The sequence below is a fragment of the Cryptotermes secundus genome, unplaced genomic scaffold (assembly GCF_002891405.2).
Source record: "Cryptotermes secundus unplaced genomic scaffold, Csec_1.0 scaffold526, whole genome shotgun sequence".
Classification (NCBI taxonomy): Eukaryota; Metazoa; Arthropoda; class Insecta; order Blattodea; family Kalotermitidae; genus Cryptotermes; species Cryptotermes secundus.
In genome coordinates this window covers 1,297,318-1,321,575 of record NW_019721013.1, presented here as the reverse complement: position 1 = coordinate 1,321,575, position 24,258 = coordinate 1,297,318, and the positions used below count along the sequence as shown (strand labels likewise).

General features: G+C 38.6%; 1 protein-coding gene across 1 annotated transcript; it reads right to left on the bottom strand.

Annotated features, from left to right (window-relative positions):
- Positions 1–684: 684 nt before the first annotated feature.
- LOC111875244 (isovaleryl-CoA dehydrogenase, mitochondrial) lies at positions 685–24,154 on the bottom strand. The gene is made up of 9 exons (XM_023871311.2): positions 23,843–24,154; positions 20,004–20,093; positions 18,576–18,797; positions 16,790–16,951; positions 13,632–13,891; positions 13,136–13,226; positions 5,883–6,051; positions 5,436–5,615; positions 685–3,291 (listed from the first exon to the last, which is right to left on the bottom strand). Exons 1-8 carry the CDS (start codon positions 23,987–23,989, stop codon positions 5,482–5,484), a joined length of 1,275 nt encoding a protein of 424 aa, XP_023727079.1. The 5' UTR covers positions 23,990–24,154; the 3' UTR covers positions 685–3,291; positions 5,436–5,481.
- Between the last annotated feature and the right edge of the window lie 104 nt (positions 24,155–24,258).

Genomic DNA, 24,258 nt, shown 5'->3' with positions numbered 1-24,258 from the left:
GAGTAGAGGAATATCCTACATGAAATAAGAAAACGGAAGGCTACTTGGATTGGTCATGTTTTACGCAGAAACTGTCTTCTAAAAGAAGTTATTGAAGGAAAGATAGAGGGGCGGATAAAAGTGACAAGAAGACGAGGAAGAAGATGTAAGAAGATGCTGGATGACCTTGGGGACAGAAGAGGATACTGTCATTTGAAGGAGAAAGCTCTAGATCGCATTAAGTGGAGGAATTGTTTTGGAAGAGACTGTGGACCTGTCGTCTGACAGATTACTGATGATGATTTTAATATAAAACCTGTTACGCATATACAAATGTAATTTCTAGCTTAGGCAATGGCTTGGAAGGCCATGTGAATTAAATATGCAGCCTGTCTTCAGAAGTCAGCAGTTGCTCAGCTAATCACGAAATTCCCGTTTATGGAATATAATAGTTAATTGTGGCATTAACAGTCTGCAATTGATCCCTGTTCTGTGTCTGATGATTCAAGACCACACGTCCAACCTTGTTTCTTCGATCAATTTTAATATTATCTCCCATCAATGACTAGGTCTTCTAACTGATCTCCTTCCTTTAGTATTCCCTACAAACATATTAATTAGTGAACAGTGCACTTGAATAACTGCTGGGACCAAAGAATACAAATGACAGTGAAACTAAATTCATATTAAGCAGGCAATGAACACTTATTTTTGCAAAGCTATTTATATATTACAAACAAGAAAATGGTTTTTGCAATTATACAAACTTCATTTTTCTGATGTACACTTGCTACTGGCACAAACATTACTTTAGGAACGAATCAACTTTCCCACCTAGAAACCTCTAGATTTTCCTCTGCTATTGTTAAACCAGAATTTATATTTATATGTGTATAATATAAATACCGTCGTAAATGCAACAATTTGCTTCTAGGTCTTTGTGTTTATTCTTTTACACTACATGTTTCGGCCGTAACTGGCCATCATCAGATGTATTTTCACTTATGTAGCCGTCACACTGCACATATTTGCAATGACATATGTTTACATCTCGAAACTCTGAGATCACACTTTGAAACTTATTTTGCAAGTAAATATGACGAATTATCATGGATTCATGATCCTTTCCATTGCAATATTGAAAACAAGAAAATTTCATTGAATGAAAGAGAACAGTTAATTGAACTCTCAAATTAAATTCCAAGCAGAAGGTATGGTTAATTTCTGATCTCATCACCAGTGAAAAGAGAATATAGTGAACTGTACAATGGTGCTTTAAAGATTATAATTCAGTTTGCTTCTACATATGTGTGAGGAAGGGTTTTCATCACTAACTCAAATAAAAACAAAGTATTGAAATTGACTCAATGAATGTGACAATCTCCAACTTAAGCTTACCTGCATACATCCAAATATAGAACAACTGTGCAAGAATTGGCAGGCTCACCCATCTCATTAATGTGAGTACCACCATTTATTTATTTTTTTGTTAATAAGTTAAATATTATCCAAATTCTAATAGCCTTAAAGTATTAAAAAACAAATATGAATTTTCTTCTATTAACTTAATTACTTCTATTTTAAAATATAAGTATACTGGTATTAAAATATGCTAAAAAATGATAAATTTGCTTTCGAAGGGAAGAAGAGTAAGGTGGTCCGCAGAACTGTTCTGACTTATAAAAGTGGTCCCCCACTTCAAAAAGTTTGAGAAACACCGTTCTACATGATAAAACTGCTCTTTCAGTACATGCTCAGAACAGCTTTATTCCCCAGCATAAAACTAATTTAATATATACCTCATTTGTTTTGTCATGAGAACTCAGTTTTGCCCAAGAATTAATGTCAGAATGAGACCACAAACCCGAAATGCCATATTTAAGGAAATGTTTTATTTTTGAGTTGAATAATTTAAGCGGTCACAGAGCTCCATTAAGGGGTCCCGCAAAAGCAAAATTTTATTCTGTCAACAGATAGACTGGCAACTCTGCAGGCAGAATTCTTTTAATATTTCACTGCTTCTGCTGTGCAGTAAAGAACAATTAAGTTTACTGCAGAACACACTTTATGATTTAATTTTAATATACAATTGGCAGTGACATATGACGCCCAAATTACATATAACACAGTCTACATTATATGAATCCCTGATAAGTTGTGTTTTACGTCCTGTATTCATCTGGCACCAATAAAAATAAATCAGATGCTATAAAGAATGTTTTCTGTTACCTTCCATTGACATACATGGTGGCTTAAAACATTCACAAGGCACTTAAATACCTGTCGTTTACTGGAAGAATTCTGACAATATTTTCCATGTTTTGGCAACAATCTCTCTTTCTCATTGATTATGACAGTAAAAAAGCCACTCACCAACTGAAAATTTCAAGTAACCACATGTATCCCATTTCATCAAACACAGCTAATGGTTTACATACCCGAGTTCTTAATATATGTACACATGGATAAAGTCTGTGGTTTCCATACCAACAGATCCACATCTGCTAGGGCTGTAATGCATCTCATGCCAGCTTTACAGCTTCAGCTGACATATGTCTGCCTGTGGCACATTGTACGTTCTGTGTTATTTCTTCTTCTTCTGCTCCTCCTCCTCCTCCTGCCATTTCAAGGATTGAGTCATGACCATTCCGAGACTAAAGGAATTGTTGTGCTCACCTTCTTTTTTGGATGTTCAATGTCCAGCCTTCCAACAGGGTAATAAAATATGCTTGTCATGGAAATGTTCAGGAGGAGCTGTATGATGTAATTACACATTTTCTGTGCTTAGTGAAGGAACAGGCAACACAGGCTGCAGTTTTCCCGACCTCAGTCTCCCACAAGACCTGGTATGTTGGACCAACCATGATTTTTTTTCCCAAGAACATAACCCATATTTTTCATAAGGGGAAAAACCAAAATATGGCACAAATTCATATGCACATTGCACCCACAAACACACAATATGGCATGTAACTGCTATCACCTAAGAAGCCGCCCACTGAAATTAAATGAGAAAATGAAAACTGCATGTGAACTCAGATGCCATTATTACACATTCACAATTTCAATTTTTTTTAATTAGTCCAGTAAATTCATTTTTTCCACCTCCTGCATAAAAACTAAAACACGGAAAGTAACATTTGAGATTCGCGACCCCAGAAATACAACTTAAAACTATGATCCACTTAATAATACCCATTTATCCATGACTCTCAATCTGCTCCATACTGATATTTCACTGGCCACCATCTTCATTAACACTCACGTGTTGTGATGGGTGTGTGAAGTGCTGGAACCCTGGTAATGGGCAACCTGAAACAGAGACAGCTGTTTCTAAAACCTGCTGCTAACATCTGTTGCTATTGCTTGCACTATCACTGGGCAAAAACATTCAACACTGCTCTACTCCTGCACTGGCAACAGACAAACATGTGACACTACATAATATAAGGAACAGAAAGCATCATTAAATAAATAAAAATAAAAAACAACTGGCACATTCTTAAGCAAATATAATAATTAGAAGGCAAAATATCCATGTGCTTAATTAATTAATGAAGTGCCATGCCAAGAAAATGTATGGGGGAGTGGAAGTACAGCTCCACCATTCTTGACCTTGGCACTAACTACATTGAGGTGAGCAGTTAGCTTCATGCCCTAGCTGCTTTACTTCTGTGGAAAGACTATCCATTGGATAGAAGGCTGTGTGGAACCAAGAGACAGCCTGGAGTAGGAAAATGTCATTTGCCACTATGGGAATCAAACCCTAGCCAAATTGTAATAACGCTAATACGATTTTAGGTCCATTAAAACATACAGGGCGATTTTCAGACTCTCTATGAAAGAAATAAGCTCAGAGGCACTAAATCTCATCCGGACACACTTCATAACTACAGGACTACCACCTACTTAGGCAGAACTTGTGTCACGAATTGTGGGCCTGGTGCTGCTGAACAGGTTAACTCAGTGGCAATGCCGGAAGCAACCAAGTTCAAGTGTGGCAGTTCTGGATTACATTCATCCACACATTCCCAATAAACACTAGGACATGCTACACCATGTCTACAGTTCATGCACCAACATTAAACAAATAATAATGATGAGAAATATATACAGTGTGTCCAGATTCTGTTAGGACTGTGTTCATTAAAAATACAAGAGATGAATTATTTTCAAAATTTCACTCCTTTTATTCAAAATAGTCTCCTGAATCAATACATTGTTGGAACTGAATGAAAAGTTTTCGAAAACAGTTAACTGTACTCCTTTTGTGGAACTGCATTTAAAACTGCGGTAGATTCCATTTGGATGTCCTGGATGGTGTCATAATGGTCTCCTTTCATCGCCAACTTAACTTCTGGGAGCAACCACAAATCTGCTGGAGCCAAATCTGGTGAATATGGAGGATGATCAAGGACTGTGATATGTTTTCTGACCAAAAAATTGCGCAAGATCTTAGATTTGTGGGGTGGGGCATTGTTGTGGAGGAGCAACCAGGAACCTTGCTCTCGATATTCAGGTCGAATTCGAGAAATTCTCGCCCACAAACGATTGCGGACTCTGGGATAATAATCAGAATTCACTGTTTGACCTTCTGGCAGATATTCCTTTAGAATCGAAAAAAACGGTTAGCAGAATCTTTACTCGACTGGTTTGCATATGCACTTTCTTTGGTTTCGGCTTCTTTTCGCTCAACCATGCTGCATTCTGTTGCTTTATGAGAGGCTCATATTGAAAACACCATGTCTCGTCACCAGTAACAATCGATTTTCTAAAGTTTGTATCACTTTGGGCCGACCGTAACACGTCTTTGCAGTGTTCCACTCTGGCGTGTTTTTCACTGCCTGACAGTGCGTGCTGTACAAACTGTGCACAGACCTTCCATTTGCCCAAATCCTTGGTCAAAATTTGGTGGACAGTACTTTTTTTGTGTTCCCAAAAGCTCCTCGATGAATATTGCAGAAACACATCTGTCTGATGCAAGGATTTCGGTCACTTTGCTCAAATTATCTTTAGTGTGTCTTGTTCTCGGCTTTGATGCACGTGGAGCGTCTTCAACGTCCTCCCTGCCGCCATGAAATACAGCATAACCGTCGAAAAATGTTCGAGCAACTTAAACAATCACTAGTGTACACACTTTTCATCATTTTGTACGCTTCTCCGGCTGTTTTGCCTAACTTCAAACAAAATCCGATGCTGGTGCTTTGTTCAACCGCCATTTTGTGACGAGCGTCAGAACAGTACTGTTACATTCAAGGTCAGAACACGATGCAGCGATGCTTGCGCTTTGAAATTATAGACAGCCACAGCTGAAACTTCAAGAATCTTAATGCCACAACTTGCCAACAGATGGCATTGCAGGGGGGGGGAAGCTAACAGATCCTGGACACACCACGTATGCTTACAAGATCTCTGACAGTTTAATACAAACTTGAACTTTAGTGAATATTACTTACCTCCCGATCTTTGCTATTTTTCCATGGTTTTATCATATTACTGGAACTATGAATACTCAGAGTTCAGAGATCGTCCAATGACAAGCCTTCGTATTTCACTTGTTCCACCCCCAATTTCATAAAGTTTTGCATCCCTCAACAGCCGACCAGCAGGATAATCATTAACATAACCATTGCCACCTGTGAAAGTGAGGAGAAAAAGCATTTATCTGACATCAATAGTTGTTGCTTGGAATATGATGCAATGAGCAGTCAGTATGTACACAGGATGTCCCATGATGTAGGGTCAATGCTTTCACCTACGTTCAAGGCAGATCATATCAAGTCAGAAAACAGAGAATAGTCATTATGCTTATGCTCAGCATTAAAGGAGTTAGGAACTTGCTAGAATGCATGCACGCATAAACAAACAGATATAGAATAAGCCATTTGCACCTAGTGTCTTACCAAGACACTGGATACAATCCAGGCCAAGCTGAGTCGCTTTCTCAGACAAATACAGGTAGACACCTGCACAGTCCTTCTTGTTCACATGTCCTCCATCACATGCCCTTGCAACATTGTACAGGTAGCTTCTGCATGCACTCAAGGCAGTATACATGTCTGCTATCTTACCCTGCAACAAGCCAAACCAATCTCTTCTGTTCTGTTTCCATTTACAGCACAAAGATCAAAACACGGTGACACCCCATTTCAAGTTCCCTTGGGAACACTGGTATCGAACACTAAACTGAAGAAAACCTTAAATAACTAACGTCATGGACCTGAGCCCTTCTTGAGTAACTGCCAGTTGTGCACCTACTCAAGAATTTCCAAAACTTTTATGGAATCAGAAGGTTCATTACCATGTTTGTAAGAGACCTCCACTGGTCTCTATCCTAAGCCAGATCAGCGCAGTTCATAGCACTCTGTCCTATCTCTCTAAGATCCACTCAACTACATCTTGGCCTTCTCTTTCTTTTGGACTTTCCAACCAAAATCCTGCATGTGTTCCTTTCCTACCCCTTTTATGCTACATGCCCTGCCCATCTAATCCTTCATTCTTGATCATTCTAATTATATTTGGCAAAGAGTATAAGATGGGATTTGTGATGGACAAAGTGGTGCTGGGGCAGGTTTTCCCCGAGTACTTCAGTTCCCCTGCCAATCCTCATTCCATCAAATTCTCCATACGCATTATCACCAGTACAGGTACAATAGGACATATGGAAGCCAACGTGCCGAGGGGACCTAATATGGATTCCACTTCACACTATGTGAAATCTTAACTATTGTAATCTACTGTAAACAATTTTAAGTATTGTAACTTTATTCTCTTATTGTAATCAGCCAATGTACACTAAGTGACTTGTCCTATATCATGTAACAATGATCTATAGAGACGAAATAAATAAATAAATAAATAAAAACAGATGTAGTTTCCTCCAACCTCCTGTCACTTGAGCCTTCTTTGGGCCAAATATTCTCAACACCCTCAGTCTACGTGCCTCCCTTAATGTCAGAGACCAAGCTTCACACACATACAGAACCACAGGCAAAATTATAGTTTTGTATATCTTAATTTTTTGTTTTTAGACATCAGATGAGAAGACAAAAGATTCTAGACTGAATTGTAACAAGCATTACCTGAATTCAATCTCCTCTTAATTTCCTCCTGAATCAAATTTTGATTTGTCACTGTCATTCCCAAATATTTTAACAGTGCCATATTTTCAAAGGATCCATTAGCTATCTTTATCTCATAATTTTGCCCTGCATTCCGGTGACCAGACAGCAACATATACTTAGATTTCTTTGTGTTTCCTTCTAGACCAACATTATTAGTAGTGTCAATTAAAGTTTCTGTGTTTTTATTCAAGGCATCTCAGCAGCTGATGTGTCCCATTTAATTTCAGCCCAACCTGGTTTTCCTGGACCTTCCCAATGGCATATTCTAAAGCAAAATTGAAAAACAGCGGTGATTATGCGTCTCCTTGCTTTAGACCACTCTAGATAGGAAAATTATCAGACAAATGTTTAACCATATGGACTTTACTATACATTTCCTTCACATGGATTTTAATCAGACTAACTACATTCATGGCTACCTCAAACTGTACGAGAATATTGTACAATACTTCCCTCCTAACTGAATCATAGGCTTTCTTGAAGTCTATGAATAACTGATGTACTGTCTTAGATTAGTAGTTGATTTGTTACATCAAAACCCACACTGATGATCCCCAGTAATTTCATCTATATATGGACTTAACCTTGAAAGGATATTAGACAGAATATTTACGAAGCTGATACCAGTGACATCCCATGATAATTATTACAGTCACTTCTTGTAAGCTGATACAATAAGAGACTCCTTCCACTGATCAGGCAATTCCTCCTCCTTATTTCAATTAGAATTGACAGGTTTGTGGATCTCAGACCATACAATGTTTCACCTACTACTTGGACCAGATCTGCCGGAATTTGATCACCATCTGGCGATTAATACTTTTTGAACTTTGCAATAGCAATTTCAATCTCAAAAGGACTCAGATCAGGTACTAACGGCTCAGCTGTATGTATTTCTACCTGCCTAACATCACTGACCCTATGTACATTCAATATTTGAGAGTTCTTTCACAGTTACTTCTAGCTTGGTAACTCCTCTTAACACTTTGCGGACCGACAATTTAAATATTTAAGTCACCCTGCGGACTGGCATTTTTATACCTACTACCCTAACTTGTGCACTGTTCACTTTAAAAATTAATATAAAATCTCCTAATTAATTTTATGAACTAAAATTTTTGGAGAACACTTACCAGTGCTCCTAGAAGTGCTTGAGAGTGCGATATTTCTGGAAACATTCCCCTTTGTGAAGTGGCATTACACAGAACTTGCACATGTAGACAGTCATACTCCTTTTGTTGTGTACTGTGCAAACACGGCATCGCCTAGAAGGCTGCTTCCCCTTGGCATGTTCACTCTTCACAGTTTTCATGAGGGTATGTTTCCGCATATCACCCGAGAGTCGCCCAGGGGGGGTTAAACGAGGCCTGCATGGGGTGGGAGTAGACGGCCCCGGTCGTACTAGGACCGTGTGGTCTGTAGCCCAGGCTTTTGCCACATTCAGCAGAAATGCCTTGTATTTCAATTTTGAATGAGCGTTTAGATTTTTGAAAACCAAAAATGAATTGAAAATTGCACAATTTATAAGCCACAAGGCAACTTTCTTTGTCCACTTTACTGTTTTCTGAGGAAGAGAACAATAGGGCAAGTACTGATCGGCTCTATCAACTCCCTTCACGGACAAATTATACTCGGAAATACAAACAGGCTTCTTTACCTGTCCATGTCTCCTCTGAACATCAACCATGCTCGAATTGTGAATTGTGGAAATCATATTCACAACACGAGTATCCCTCCAGGACTGAAGAAGAATATCCCCCTTCCTCCTGAATGTGGTTTCACCATGTTTCAGGGATTTACATTCCTCTTTCAGATCTGGACGAAGGCCTCTGTTCACCCTAATTGTTTCACAAACACATACTTTTCTCGAAAATAGGTTTTCTGCAGTTGCCACACTGTTATAATAATTGTCTTGATAGACATGGTAATTTTGATCAAGATAGTGTTCCAAAATGGAAAGAATAGTTTCTTGTAATTTCTTTCCATCACCAGAATAAATTCTAATTTCCAATATAGCTTGAAGTGCTTTCAGTAACTACACGAACAACTAGGCAATACTTTGTAAGTTTGCCAGGATTATATGTTCACATATGAAGCCTTCCCCTCCAAGGAATCACAGATTCGTCCAAAGACAGTTGTTGGTTTGGCTTATAAACTGTCTGAAATTTCTGAACGAAAAAGTTCAATAAGGGCTGAATTTTGAAAAGCCTGCTTGTTGATTGTGGTTGTAGTTCATTATCATTGAAATGCAAACACCACCAAATTTGCTCAGATCTCTTACAGCTCATTAGTTTGTCGAAAATTGGAATTTCTAAAAATGGATCTGTTGACCAATACTCTTTCAGATTATCCCTCCCTGTATGGCCCATTAGAAAGATAATTGCAAAAAATTTTTTCATTTCTGCTGAAGTGACATCCACCCACTTCAGGGCCTTATAACTTCTGTCATAATGTTCACGGTGTTGGAGATAGTATCTGTTAGTTTCCTGACATAGCATGTCAAAGACACTACCTCCAAAAAACAGTTCCGCTACTTCAGACACTTGCATTGGGTCTGATGGAATTTGCTTCACCCCTGGATTTCCAGTAAACTGTCCCAAAGCAGGCGTTTTGTCTACTTTTCCCCATGTGGCTGTCCCCGCAATGTTGCTACCCACACATTCATCAGAGCTATGGTCACTCTCACTTTCACTGTCTGTGGTCACAATTTTTTGTTCGCCCCTGCCACACTCACTATCAGATTGTGAGTCACTATCACTAGCAGACTCACAAGGGACGTCAGATAGCTCATCGGAGAAGAAGTCAGATATTTCTTGTTCTCAAAGAAATCGCTTAGGTGCCAACTGCTTTGGTCTTTGATCCATACTGAACTACTGACAGGTTGCTACGTAAAGCTTGAAGAAATAAAGCCATTTATTTTCCTTTGCAGGGGCATAGAGTTACAGCAAGGTCTAGTAACTGATTGGTCAGCAGACATTCCAGAGCCTTATAATGCAGCTGCAAGCAGCTACGTGCTACCGAGGTGGAACCAGAGAGATGTATAGTGTGTTGCAACTTATCATGTTTTAAAAACCTGTTAACATGCTAACAGTCCGCCATGTTTAAAACCGAAAAACCTTTTAAAGGGTGCGTGGTCCGCAAAGTGTTAAAGTCATTTATTCCTCATACAGGTTTCTAATATTTTTGTTCTTACTGCTCATCACAAGCTCATTAATTGTGTCTTTCAGATGTTCTCGCTTTTTTTATTCCTGAAATATCTGCTGGATTCACATCTTATATTGCTTTGATTATCCCCATTTATTTTGCTTGAATTGTCACCATTGCAATTTGGCTTGTTTCCCTTCATCTAATAATTTTGAGTATCCTTCATCAAAGTGTGGTTTATGGTTCTTCAATCTGTAATAACCTAGACTCTATATGGTTGAAATTTTGATATTCTCTCTAACAGATGTCCAAACTCTATTAATATCAACCTCATGGTCTAAGTTTTCCAAATCTGCAAACCTGTTTGAAATTCCATGATACTGTTCTTTACCCTCCACCTCGTTTAATCCCAAGATTGAACCTCTCCATATGAAATCTGTGCACAGTTTGTTATCGCACCGCCAGTCTCTCCCTAACTTTGGCCATCGCATCACATCAAGTACACTTGAATGCTGTCTTCTATCAAAATACGATCAAACTGATTGTGAGTCTTTCCATCAGGAGATTTATGAATGTTACAATGTGAAAACATATTTTTGGATGTGGCAAAGTTTGCTACCCTAACTTCACTGTCAGTAGTAATTTTGTGTGAACTCTCATTCCCAATTGTTGGTTTGAAAATGTCTTCCCCAACTATTTCGGCACTGAAATCCCCTAATAAAAATTTTCATATGGTATTTAGGGAATTCGAATCTATGTTCTAGTTCCTCACAAAAGCCATCCTGCACATCATCAATTTATCCTCTGTTGGGGTAGGAACATTCAGAACAACGATATCCACCCCTTAATATTGTGTATGACATCCTACCACTAACGAACTCTACCCTCTTAACTGCTGTTATGATTCTCTTATGTGCAAAAAAACCTATACCCAATTCATGATTCTCATTCCCCTTTCCATAGATAAATGTATATTTGCCTGCTGGTTCCGTGCCACTTCTGTCCTATCCGACCTGTACTCCCACTAAATCTAACTTGTTTTGATACTTTGTTCACAACTATCATGACAGTTCCTTGTACCAAGAAAAACTTAAATGGAGCAAATTTAACACTGTGATTATTGGCTTGGAATCACCAAAACTGAACATTAAATGAAAATAAAATTTAAACCAAGGGGAAGTACCTGGGAGTTCCACTGCATGATAAACACAGTCTCTTAGCATACCAGAAATGACTGTAGTTCAGAAGATATCTGCATTCTGGAGCATAGCAAATATGAATAGAACTGTCTGTCCTTTACTGAACAAGATTAGAAAGGTGCAATATTTACTGCAGTACACAATATTTGCAAACATGTAGCTTGAACTTTCTGTTAGGACCTCTAACATCAATTTCATAAAGTCCATCAAACAGTTCTCAAGCTGAAACAAGACGACAGACACGATATTTATGATAAGGTGGTTCAAATATGAGTGGGACTAATTTGTGTGTAAACATGCCACACTGCGCAGCAGCTGTGCGACCTTGAGAGAGTGAAGCCACAACCTTCATCCTCCCTCCTGTTCAGGTTAGAACCTGTTCAGTCCTGTCTGGGAGTTGCTAGAGTGATGAGCGAACAGAAGGTACCGTGGAGTGTGAAACGCACTGTGATCAAATTCCTCGTTGGAGAAAACGTCCCGTCCGCTGAAATTCACCAGACTCCAACAACAGTATGGAGAAGAGAGTCTCTCACAGACCTGTGTGTTTGAGTGGTGTAAATGCTTCAGAGAGGGCCGAGAGCGCGTGGAGAATGAACTGCATGATAGTCAGCCGCGAACATCCGTCACTGAGCCAATCACTGATCATGTAGACACGCTTATTTGTGAGAATAGGAGCCTCACTATCAAGGAACTTGGAGCAATGCTGTCCATCAGTGTTGGTAGTGTAGTAGACATCATGAAATACCACCTGCACTATTGTAAGGTGAATGCACAGTGGGTACCAAGCATTTTGACAGATGTGAACAAAACAGTGTGCACGCAAGCTGCCAGTCGTCGCCTACAGCAGTTTGATGACGAAGGTGATGCATTTTTGAAGTCTATAGTGACCACCGATGAAATGTGGGTGCACTACTTCATTCCCAAGTCCAAGCAGTCATCACGCAAGTGGCGGCATACCAGTTCTCCCAAACCCAAGAGGAGCCGTTTGGCAGGAAAAGTGATGGCAATGTTCTTCTGGGACTGGCAGGGGGTTACCCATGTAGACTTTCTGACAGATGACAGAACAGTCAATGCAGCTTATTACTCAGATCTCCTGGCAACAGACGCGAAGGAAAAGATCCGATCCAAGCGAAAGACAGGTGGAAAGCGGGTAGCCTTCCTTCAAGACAATGCATGCCCCCATACAGCCGAAACAACAATGGCAACCCTCCAAAAATTAAAATGGAACCTTCTGACACATCTGCCGTACAATCCTAATTTGGCCCCAAGTGATTTCTACCTGTTCGGAAGGCTCAAATCAGACTTGCAAGGCATGCGGTTTGTGGACAACGCCGCCATCATCCAGATTGTTTGGGAGTGGACACACCACCAATCACAAGCCTTTTTTGAAAAGGGCATCAGGATGCTTCCAGAACGTAGGAAAAAATCTGTTGACTCCGGAGGGGGGTACGTTGAAGACTGACATGTGCAACTAAGTGTATGGCAATTATGGTTAAAAAGATCAGTCCCGGTCATATTTGAACCACCTTGTATATTCATTAAGGTTACTGCTGTTGTGCAAAGAATGACTAGTTTTCTATAAAACTAAACATAAAAGACTGTGATATAAATGAACTCTGAAGTGCCCTCTTTCAAATTTCAATGACTGCAGATGCATTTCACATATAAACCACACCAAGGGCAACTTACCTGCAATAATTGGAATTCTCCAATTCTTTTATTGAACTGCTTTCTTTCGTGAACATATCTGAATGTAACATCACAACAAGCCTGCATAATCCTGCAATGAATGATTATATTTCAGCATTAATATAGAATAATCGTTTAGAAATAACCCAGACTGGCCAAACTGTTGTTACACTGGGGCCATGGTCAAACAGCATCACTGCCAATTCTGGATAAAGAATGGGAACTTACCATATAAGAATGATCTATAATATGTAATGAAAGTCAGACTTCTCTCTGTTACAGCAAGTTAGCGTGCAATATTTTGTACCAGAGAATGTTTTAGTCTCAGGACTGCCTAATCCACAAGGCTGTGGACACATCAACTTATCATTACATTGTACCAGTATAGTCATGGCTTATCCAGGGGGTGCCTATGCAAAATAAATGCTGTAATGGCACCCAACAGTCATTGGAAAGTACGACCAACTACTGATGGGCAGGGATGATGTCCACTTACCCCAGCGGTCCTCCAGACAGGATTAATCTCTCAAAATCTAATCCACTTAACAGGACATAGATGCCCTTGTTCTTTTCCCCCAGAAGGTTCTCAGCTGGCACTTTACAGTCTTCAAATATCAACTCTGCAGTATTTGAACCCCTCATCCCAAGTTTATCCAGCTTCTGTCCTGCTCTGAAACCTTCAAACCCTTTTTCCACAATGAAAGTTGAAATTCCATGTTGCTGCTTTGTGGCTGTAGGATCAGTGCGGGCATACACCTGACATGAGATTCAGTGAGAGAATTAGTTTAAACAATCATCTGGGATTCTACATAACAGATGAAATTAGACACCAACTTATCCCCAAGATATCTCAGACCTCTGCTTCTCTTCAAAGAAACACAAAAACATGACCTGAGATCTTAGAATCTCACAGGGGTGAATATTATAACTCGGGAACAAACAGGACATACAGTAACCACTGGGCTATAATGGGTTAAGACACCCTGAAGATGGAGGCAACAGGTTCCTCAGAAACTATGGTAAGGTAACACATGCTCAGCTATTACTGTTGAACTAAAAAGGACTGACCACTAGTCCATATCCTGAGCCAAATGAATGCAGTCTACATCATCATGCCCCATCTCTTTAAAACCTGTTTTAATAATATCGCTTTATCAATGCCTAAATTTTATAAGTGATCTCTTTCCTTCAGCTTCTCTGACCAATATGTGGTCTGAACTTCTAGCCTCTCTACATGCCCTGCTCATCTTAGTCTCCTTAACTTCACCATCCTTTCCAACAACCTCCTCAGTACTCTGTTCTCAAACACCCTGAATCAATCTTCCTCCCCTAACGTCAGAGACCAAGTAGTACACCCATAAAAGACAAAAATAAATGTATAGTTCTGCATATTTTATTTTTTACGTTCCAACAGAGCAGACAGGAAGACAAAATATTCCAATCTGAACTGTAGTAAGTGTCCAAGCATAATCTATTCTTAAGTTCTTCACAGATTCAATTCTGTATTTGTCACTGCCATTCCAAAATATTTTAACTATGCCATACTTTTGAATGATCAATTAACTACAAGGAAGAGTCATTACAGAGAACACAAATGGATATAAAATGTAAAACATGTGATATTCAAGCCTGGAAAAAACATTTATTCCTTGACATATCCTCCACCAACAATGACACACTTGTCCCATCACTTTCTTTATTAGTGAGCTGAAACTCACAGCATAGAAGTCTTCTGACAGCTGTCTCAGCCACTCCCGCACCTCCATGTCAACCTCTCCATCTTTAGCAAAACAACTGCAACCAAGGTGATTTTTTTCATGGATCAAACAGATGAAAGTCACTAGAGGCCAAGTCAGGGCTGTAAGGCAGATGTTCATGAATTCTCTCCTGGGCTGCTTGCGCCATATGGGGTCTGCATTGCCGTGATGAAGCAGTATCCATTTTGCCAGATCTCCTGGATGTTTTCAGTGAATTGCATCCTGAAGCTTCAACAGAACTTCACAGTGTGATGCAGAATTCATATTTTCACCATGCTTCTGGAAATGGGCTAAGAGTACTCTCTGAGAATCCCAGTACATGGTAAGCATACCCTTCTCAGCTGATGGTGTCACCTGGTTGAAGGTGAACTGGAATGTTTCCACTGCACCGAACCACACTTTGATTCGAGCTGGTAATGATGCACCCATGGTCTGGCCCCAGTAACAATCCTGTTCAGTATACCGTAAGAGATGTTGCAAGGACAGACCCATTCAGTTAATTTTGTCCCAGTTCTTCAGTTCTCTAAGCACCCACCATGCGCACACTTTCCGAAACTGCAAATGATCATGCATTATGCTGTATGCCAAAACAACGGGAACACTCTAGTGCATTTGCTGCACTGTCTATCATTATACCTTCTGTCAGCTCAAATCAACTCTTCCACCCGCTGCACAGTTTCTATCACAATCTATATTTTTTTTTATTGCTAGTGGGGTGGGACTAAGTCCTTTGTAGTGTGGCCACTTCTGGCCTATTGTACAGCCCCAGATGAGATGTGAGGGTGATTGTGGGGTAATTGGTAGAATGAAGATTGGCAGGGGAAACCGAAGTACTTTGAGAAAACCTGCCCCAGTGCCACTTTGTCCACCACAAATCCCACTTGACCAGACCCAAAATCAAACCCAGGCTGCCGCGGTGGGAAGCGAGCGACTAACCGCTCGAGCTATGGCGCGGCCTATCACAATCTCTAACAGGGCAACCTGGTCGGGCACCATCTGTGACTTTCGAACATCCCTGAGAGAATTTCTCAACTGAGCTGTGAGCTGCTTTATGTGACAAACACTTCCTACTGTAAACAGGAAACATTTCCTTATGAACATCCTCTGCACTAAGTACTTTTGCCCACAAAACATGCACAACTGAATGCTGCTCTTCAGAAATACACTCAAGTATAGTCGCCATTTTGACTACTGCAACCAGCCTCTGGACATGGGCATGTGCGACTTTTACCTAGACTGTCATGAAGCTGGACTCTGCTGGTACCTAGTGATACGCACTGAAAACCTGTTACATCCATTACAGCTGTTTTACTGCCATATGCATCCTACTAACTGACTCTTCCTCATATCTTTATATGTTCATTTTGTCCTGCATTCTGATGATGAGACATCAACATACACTTAATTAACTTTGTGGTTACTTCTACATCAATTTGCCTTAGAGAATATAACAAAGCTGCTGTGTTTTTCTTTATTGTATTTGTTGTCCCCCACAAACTTACACCACCATCAGTATAGACTGGAAGCCGACATGCCTCATTCAATTTCAATGCCTTCTGGTTTTCTTGGACTTTCCTAATGGCATGTTTTCAGGAGAGGTCAAAATAATGCTTATTTAGTCATATATACTGTTACTAAAATAGTATTCACAGAAAAAAAATTGTTTATGCTATAGTATTGAAATTATTATAGAATATTTCATGTGAAGGTCACTGGACTGTAACTTAATTATTTCCCTTGCATCTACTTATGAACTCAACACTTCCTTCAATCTCACTGCTGACTACAGAATCATGAATTCAAAAACTAACTATAATTAAGACATATAACTGTGCTATAAATGTTTTATCTCATAAGTATCCATTACATCCATCATTAATGAAAACATAGAGCTTACCACTGATACATCAGCGTCTGGGCCATTGGTAATCCAGAACTTGCTTCCATTTAAGACATAATAATCAGCTTTCCTCTCAGCTTTCAGTTTCATTGATGCAACATCTGATCCGGAACCTGGTTCAGACATAGCAAGTGCCCCAATGTACTCTCCTGAACATAACTGAAATAAATCCAAAATTGTCACTACATGAGATAAAAGACAATGCTGTTAATTTCATAAGTAACTTGATCCTAACACTGAAGTTTCAGACACCAAACAAGCTTCTGTTTCTTAAGACATGAACAGTGAAAATAATGCATTTTTGATACAATTCATCAACTCAATAGGGGAAAACCATAAAACAATTTGGAAGTACATTATCTTGAACAGTGAAAGAAATGCATGCTTGTGATCACTTAAAATCACCTTTTCTGTCCTGATCACCACATTTACACCACAGCTTGGGCCATAGGACCAACAATTTAAAATTAGTTTAAAGTTGGCTACTCAAGTGTTTCCTGGGGCATCCAACGTTCCACCTTCCTGTGCGATCACACTGCTGTATTTTGTGGGATATGCAATGTCAATCCAGTTTAAGACTGAAGCTCTACCATCTGTTACCATAACCTATTTCTGTTTGGTATTAACAACGTAATTAATTATCTGTGTACAAGCAGCCAGACTCTCTTGGCTGCAATGAACAGTATGACTATTATCCTTCCGAGGTCAGGTAGTTTTCCTTTCTATGTTCTTTGCATAAAGTGCCTAAAAGGAAGGCACGATAGGGAAGTCCCAACTATCCATCTGTTTCATCTACAAAACTAATCAAAGAAAATTTTTACTGAGGGTTTCTTGAAAGTTGCCATAAAAATTTCATTCTGGTTCATATTGGTGGACCTTACTTCATATGAAGATGAACCTGAGCTTTATTGGCTTTGTCAAAATGGACTTATCACACAAAACAAAAGATATGAATCTTATTAAGACAACCTTCAAGTACAAACACTGATCTGTGAACATACAATTGCTTCTTAGTTTGAAATATCAAGTCACATTGTCTATTATAATAAAAGGTGAATAAGTGGTCATAAAAATGCCACAGAACTCGAGACCTTCTATCTTAAGGCACGGTCCATGAAGTAATAACACTGGGGTCATCATCAATGAAGCACTGTTAAGTGTTGAAATGTAACCTTGCTCCATAGGTTAACAGCCTGCTTACATATGCTGCAGTAACAACACTCCTGTCTCCTCTAATTTTAAAATTTGGGTGAAAAATATTGTATGTAGATTTTAAACAATATGGTTTCAAAATGCAACATGCAACTCACTGAAAAACGTATGCAGTATACTGTGTTCTTTCAGTTTTTATTCCAATGAAGTAGTGTGAACTTTAAAAGGGAAATGTGTAGGTTTTTCTGAGTTGTGAAAAGTGAAGTTAATAATGGCATCTTAAAAAATAGGACAGGAGGATGTGAACTCAATACATTTGGCTGTGGGCAGGCACCAGCGATGGACTTCTGTGAATACAGTAATGGTCATATGATTCCAGAAAATGCTGAGAATTTCTTGACTAGCAGCAGAACTACTGGCTTCTTCAGAAGGGCTCTGCACTAATGACTTGGTTAGGAGCCAACCATCACCTTCCAGAAATTACTGTGACACCTCCCTCAATGGACCATGAAGAAATAGGCAAAATCTCAGGAAGCAATGAGACATGAACCAGGTACATAACTGCAAGTCTCGTATATTAACTGTTTAATTATGTGGGCGCACAGTTGCTACTACTCAATTAGTTCCGTACCTTTGGCAAATACTTCTCCTTTTGTTTCTGTGTGCCATGCCTAAAGATCTGATTCACACAGAGATTGGAATGTGCAGCATAGCTGAGACCTATGGCTGCAGATGCCCTACTCAGCTCCTCCATGATGACAACATGAGATAAGTATCCAAGTTCTGAACCCCCATATTCACTGGAGACAGTCGGGCCCAGAGTGCCCAACTCGCCAAGCTGACGCCAAAATTTCTGCAAAGAGATACACTGAAAGTACTGAAGCAGCATTTCATTCATTCAACAATCTTCTTCAGTTTCATAATCATTTTTACACACATAGCAGAACTCCTTGGATGAGTGATCAGCCCGTCACAAGGCTGCTACCTACATAAAGGACAACAAAAAAGAATAATCAAACACACAGACATCCATACCTTCAGTGGGATTCAAACCCATGATCCCAGTGTTCAAGCGAGCGAAGACAGTTCATGCCTTGGACCGCGCGGCCACTGTGATCGGTGAAGCAGCATTTACAAAGACAAAATTAAGATTCCATGATTACACAGTCATGTAATCGAAGCATTAATATACTAAATTATATTCAAATTATGATTTAAAATACTAAATAACATTTTGTACTCATAACTGCTAAGAAACCAATAACACAGATTTTCAAACAAACAATTATTTTTAAATTATATAAACATTTAACCAAACTCTTAAGAAATGAAAAAGTACATTAACAGTTAATAATTACAACGTAACTGCATAAAGGCTCACATGAGGAGAACTTTCTGTTACAATGTATGCACACACTTACTTTTAGTTATAACAATGAAACCTTCAATCCATTTGAGACATGAAACATGAAGTTACTTTACAAATGTGATTAAAGTAATAATATGTATTTAAATTTATTTATGGTTGAGATCAAGACAAGAGAGGAATCCTGTAAAGCAACCGGTGGTTGTGAGGTCTGAGCCTGTCAGACGGGTTTCTCCAGGATTTTGGTGCCCATCTACCCAACTACGAGTACTTAACATCCCACAATATTAAAATCTTAGTTGGCCATTTATTACAAAGTCTATTGCAGTAACCACACAAAAACAAATTTATCATCCTCTGTGAAATTCAGAAATTTAATTCTTCTTAAAAAGTTTTGATTCCTTTTCTCAGAAAGGTTTAACGATCACTTTTACTATTATGGGGGGCATCTTCAAATGAGTTTTGTTTTAAAGCAAACATCCTCCTATTCAGTTACATGTTTCTCTAGTAGTAAGTCCATTCATTGTTCAAACTGTACACACGATAAGAGAGTCAGAAGCTGAGTATTCATTCATTCATTTCTTTTATTTTCCATATATCTATACAGGTAACAAATCTAAAAATTACAACCCAACAACAACCAAGATTATTTATAAATAAACCATGTCAATTAACTCACTCAAATGTACTCACCGGTAATGCAGAGAATCCATTTTTCTTGTCAATCTCGTAAGCCTTTGTAGCAAGTTCTTTCTGAGCAAAGTTAAATACAGTTTGCCGTAACTACAAAGAGAACACAAAATTTTATGTAATATATGTATGCACACACGTGTCGGCATGTTAAGCTGGAATGTTTTGCATTGTGTATCCTGGATTTATCTAAGAAGAAACATTACTGTCACAAATGGGAGAGAATGAAGCCCAGACATTAACATCACACATATTCTAATGTATTACTCTAAAAAGACAGAACCAAAACTCACATGATATCAGTCAGCACCTGAAAAATGTCAAAAGTTACTCAACATTCTATTATAAGCAGTTTGTACAGCTTGTACTTATACTGTCATATTATTATCGCAGTATTACTATATTATTATCATCATCATCATCATCATCATTTATTATAATTTGGCATACTATTTCTGTATTATTATATTCTTATTACTATTTAGTATTAGTATTAATATTAATCTTTAACTTGTCCCATATCATGTATAATGATTCATGGATGAAATAAAATTGAATTGAATATTACATAATGATGGCTCTCTAAATTTATGTACAGGCCTTCCCCAATATTTTGGGGCACTAAACCAAGGATGATGAATTGAGTTGCTAGCTTGTTGTGGCATTAACCTTAAGAGAACACTGAATACAATTCCATACAAAACTGATAACTCATATTCCTCACAAAGGCAAAAATAATACCGTCTAATGTGACTATTTAAGTTTTATCACTTGAGGATTTATCTCCCTTACATGTTTCGATCCTTACAGATCATCCTCAGAGGGTATCAGTACTTTCGGCAACTACTATTACAATAGATGTTAATTGTATGGATACACATATGATGTCTAAAATGCATAATATATATGCAATGTTCAACCTTCCACATTCACGGCGGCCTTCTTGGTGTTAAAACTTTTTAAAAAGTTTGTTTTAAAAACTTTTTTAAAAAGTTTTAAAAGTTTGTTTTAAAAACTTTTTTAAAAAGTTTTAACACCAAGAAGGCCGCCGTGAATGTGGAAGGTTGAACATTGCATATATATTATGCATTTTAGACATCATATGTGTATCCATACAATTAACATCTATTGTAATAGTAGTTGCCGAAAGTACTGATACCCTCTGAGGATGATCCGTAAGGATCGAAACATGTAAGGGAGATAAATCCTCAAGTGATAAAACTTAAATAGTCACATTATACGGTATTATTTTTGCCTTTGTAATTGTTAGTGTGACGGACCAGAATGAAACATAACATATTCCTCATTAATTACCATAGTTCGTCTTGCTACTCTTTACATAAGCAAGTATAAAAATAAATTCCTTCCACTGCTATGACAATTCCTACTTATTCCGAACACAATGAATGTTTGTGGAACTTAAATGTAATATCAGGATTGCTGGCAAATCAGCAACAATCTAGACTTGTATTGGGATGTTTGGTTTGATTGTCAGCCAGAGCACTGGCTATCCTCACAGAGGTTCTTTGCAACTTTACTCACTCATCCAGGAAAATGCTGACAGAGTACACTGAAGAGGCCATGACCATTTCCTTCCAAAACCTTTCCCAATCATCATTCATTCTACCATTCCATGCTATATGATCCAGATAGACACTTCATAAAATAAACCACAAAAAATTGCTGATTCCTGTTTGAATAATTTCTTCCTGAACAGTAGCAGCATATATCTATTTATACCCTTTTATCTTTTCAACAACAGTTTATAAACCTCAAAAGGACTAGGATCAGTTGTTATATATTTCCATCCTCCTAACATTATTAACCCCATGTAAATTTCTTTTTTAAATCTTCCAGCTATTCACAATATTATGTAAATCTGCAGTAATTACCACATTCCAACTTAGTTGGTAGCTCTTCTCCTACCAAAGTCTAATATTTGTGTCCAATTTCTTTCAAACTCACCGAAATGGTGGATTGTTATGGTAATTTCACACATAATAATGGTAAAGTTGTCCCTGTGCTTAATTAATTTAGCACCATGCCATGAAGATGCATGGGGGAGTGGAGGTATACCTCCACCATTCCTGTCCTTAGTACTAGATGGGTGTGAGTGGACAGTTTCACATCCTAGCTACTTTACCCATGGGAAAAGCGCCCTCAGAGCCCAGAGTTGGTCTGGACACTGTGCAGCAAAGAAAAATCTCTTTCCGCTGCCGGGAATCGAACCCAAGCCATCCAGCTCGTAACCCGTCACTATACCGAAACTGATCCCAGTTCCCCTTTACACATAATAACTAGTGAACTGCACATAATATGCATTCGTTTTCTTATACATATCACATATTACATAGGCGTACAGGTGTTTAATAGACGATTGGTAGTTTCTGGTAGCAATATTTGCTTTCAAATAATGCGTGAAATCGTTTTTTTTATTTACATAATATTAGCAATCAGAATTACGTTTGATTCTATAAGCTAATTTGCTGTAGTATTCTTTGTGATGTGGAGAGGGCTTATCCAGAGATAAGTCCTCGTTAACCCTCTCTCAGGTCGGCTGGCCAATTCCTTTTTAGTCTTCATCCATTGTGTGGTTCCAGTAATGGTTGAATTAGTACGTTCTCGTGGCCTTCTATTTTGTTGAAGTATCTTGTGCTTTTCCCTTTTATGACTTCCTTCACTAGCGGCACTTTCAGGTCTTCATGGAGTGTTATATTGGAAACACGCCATGGGGCGTTAGTAATCATATGTAGTATCTTTGACTGAGATCTTTGGATTACATAAATATTGGTTTTGCTAGCACATCCCCATATTTCCACTCCATATACCCAAATTGGTTTTATTATTGTTTTGTAAAGTAAGATTTTGTTGTCTAATGAGAGTTTGGAATTTCTTCCAGTTAATCAATGCATGTCCCTGATTTTTAAATCAATCTGTTTGTGTTTTTTAGTAATGTGCTCCTTCCAGGTTAGATGGTTGTCTAGATGAATACCTAAGTATTGTGTTCTGGGTGATTCAGGTATTCGTATGTTATTAAAGAAAACTGCAGGACATTGTTCTCTTCTTAGACTGAAGTTTACTTGCACTGACTTGGTTTTGTTGATTTTTATTTTCCAATTATTTGATTTAGATGATTTTGAAAAGTGAAGGTAGCTATTGCTGGATCTGTGTTGGCTAAGAGGATCATGGTATCAACGACAAATGTGCCCATAGTTGTGCTGGCATTGACTGGTAGGTCTGCTGTATACAGTATATAAAGTAGTGGGCCTAAGACACTGCCCTGTGGTACTCTTGATTTTATTGCAAAATTGTTAGATATGCTATCATTGATTCTCGTTCTGAACTCTCTGCCACTTATATAGCATTTAGTAAGTGGAAATAAGTGATGGGCAGATATTTTTTGATTTTGTACAGTAGTCCTGGATACCATACCTTATCAAAGGCTTGACTTGCATCGAGGAAGGCTGATGTACAATATTCTTTATTTTCTATTGCCTGGTGTATTTTGTGTGTTATTCTATGTATCTGCTGTACAGTGGAGTGGTTTTCTCTAAAATCATATTGATGTGATGGTATCCATTCGTCTGTATTTGGGTCAGACCTCATTCTTTTTAAGAGAAGTCTTTCGAGTGAAATCGGCGTATTCCTGTTTTGAAATCGTGTCGTTCTCTCGGTTAAATAAAACCGTTTAACAAAAACAATATAGTGATGTTACTTATTATTGGGGACATTCCTCCTAAAGGAGCTAATTAGACCTATGTCTGTAATTCTTTCAAACTTCCATCCATAATATTGCTCCAAGCAAATCTGCGAGTAGCGAAAAAAAAATACCAATGCATTACCTGCTTTTGTTCCTCTGAAAGCCCAAATATAGGTTCATCTATTGAGCAGTAATCTGACAGTGACCTCCGTGAAGCCTGGACTACAGTCACTACTCTCGATAAGATACTGCAAACGCTATTCACCATCACCGCTTTCGTCACTGCCATTGCTACACCTTCCTTTATATAAAGTGATGGACGCTACATAATAGTAAACTGTATTACAATAAACTGAACCCCAGCAGATAGTACTCCTCATATATAAATTCGCTTATTTTGGTTCACTTAGCCTTGGCCGGCTGGACTGCATAGCTTACTACACGCTGTTAGTGTGATAAACGTTGACGCCAGTTATCATCATATACTGCTTATTCAGCACGTTCAGCGCGCCGTATCGCCTGCCTGACGTCACTGTACAAAGTACGAAATAACAGCTG

Coding starts and splice junctions, on each gene's coding strand:
- LOC111875244 (XM_023871311.2), bottom strand. CDS start 23,989: ATGGCAGTGACGAAAGCGGTGATGGTGAATAGCGTTTGCAGTATCTTA. Junction 18,798..20,003: donor ATGGATTCTCTGCATTACCG/GTGAGTACATTT, acceptor ATCTCTTTGCAG/AAATTTTGGCGTCAGCTTGG. Junction 13,892..16,789: donor CAGACGCTGATGTATCAGTG/GTAAGCTCTATG, acceptor ATCTCATGTCAG/GTGTATGCCCGCACTGATCC.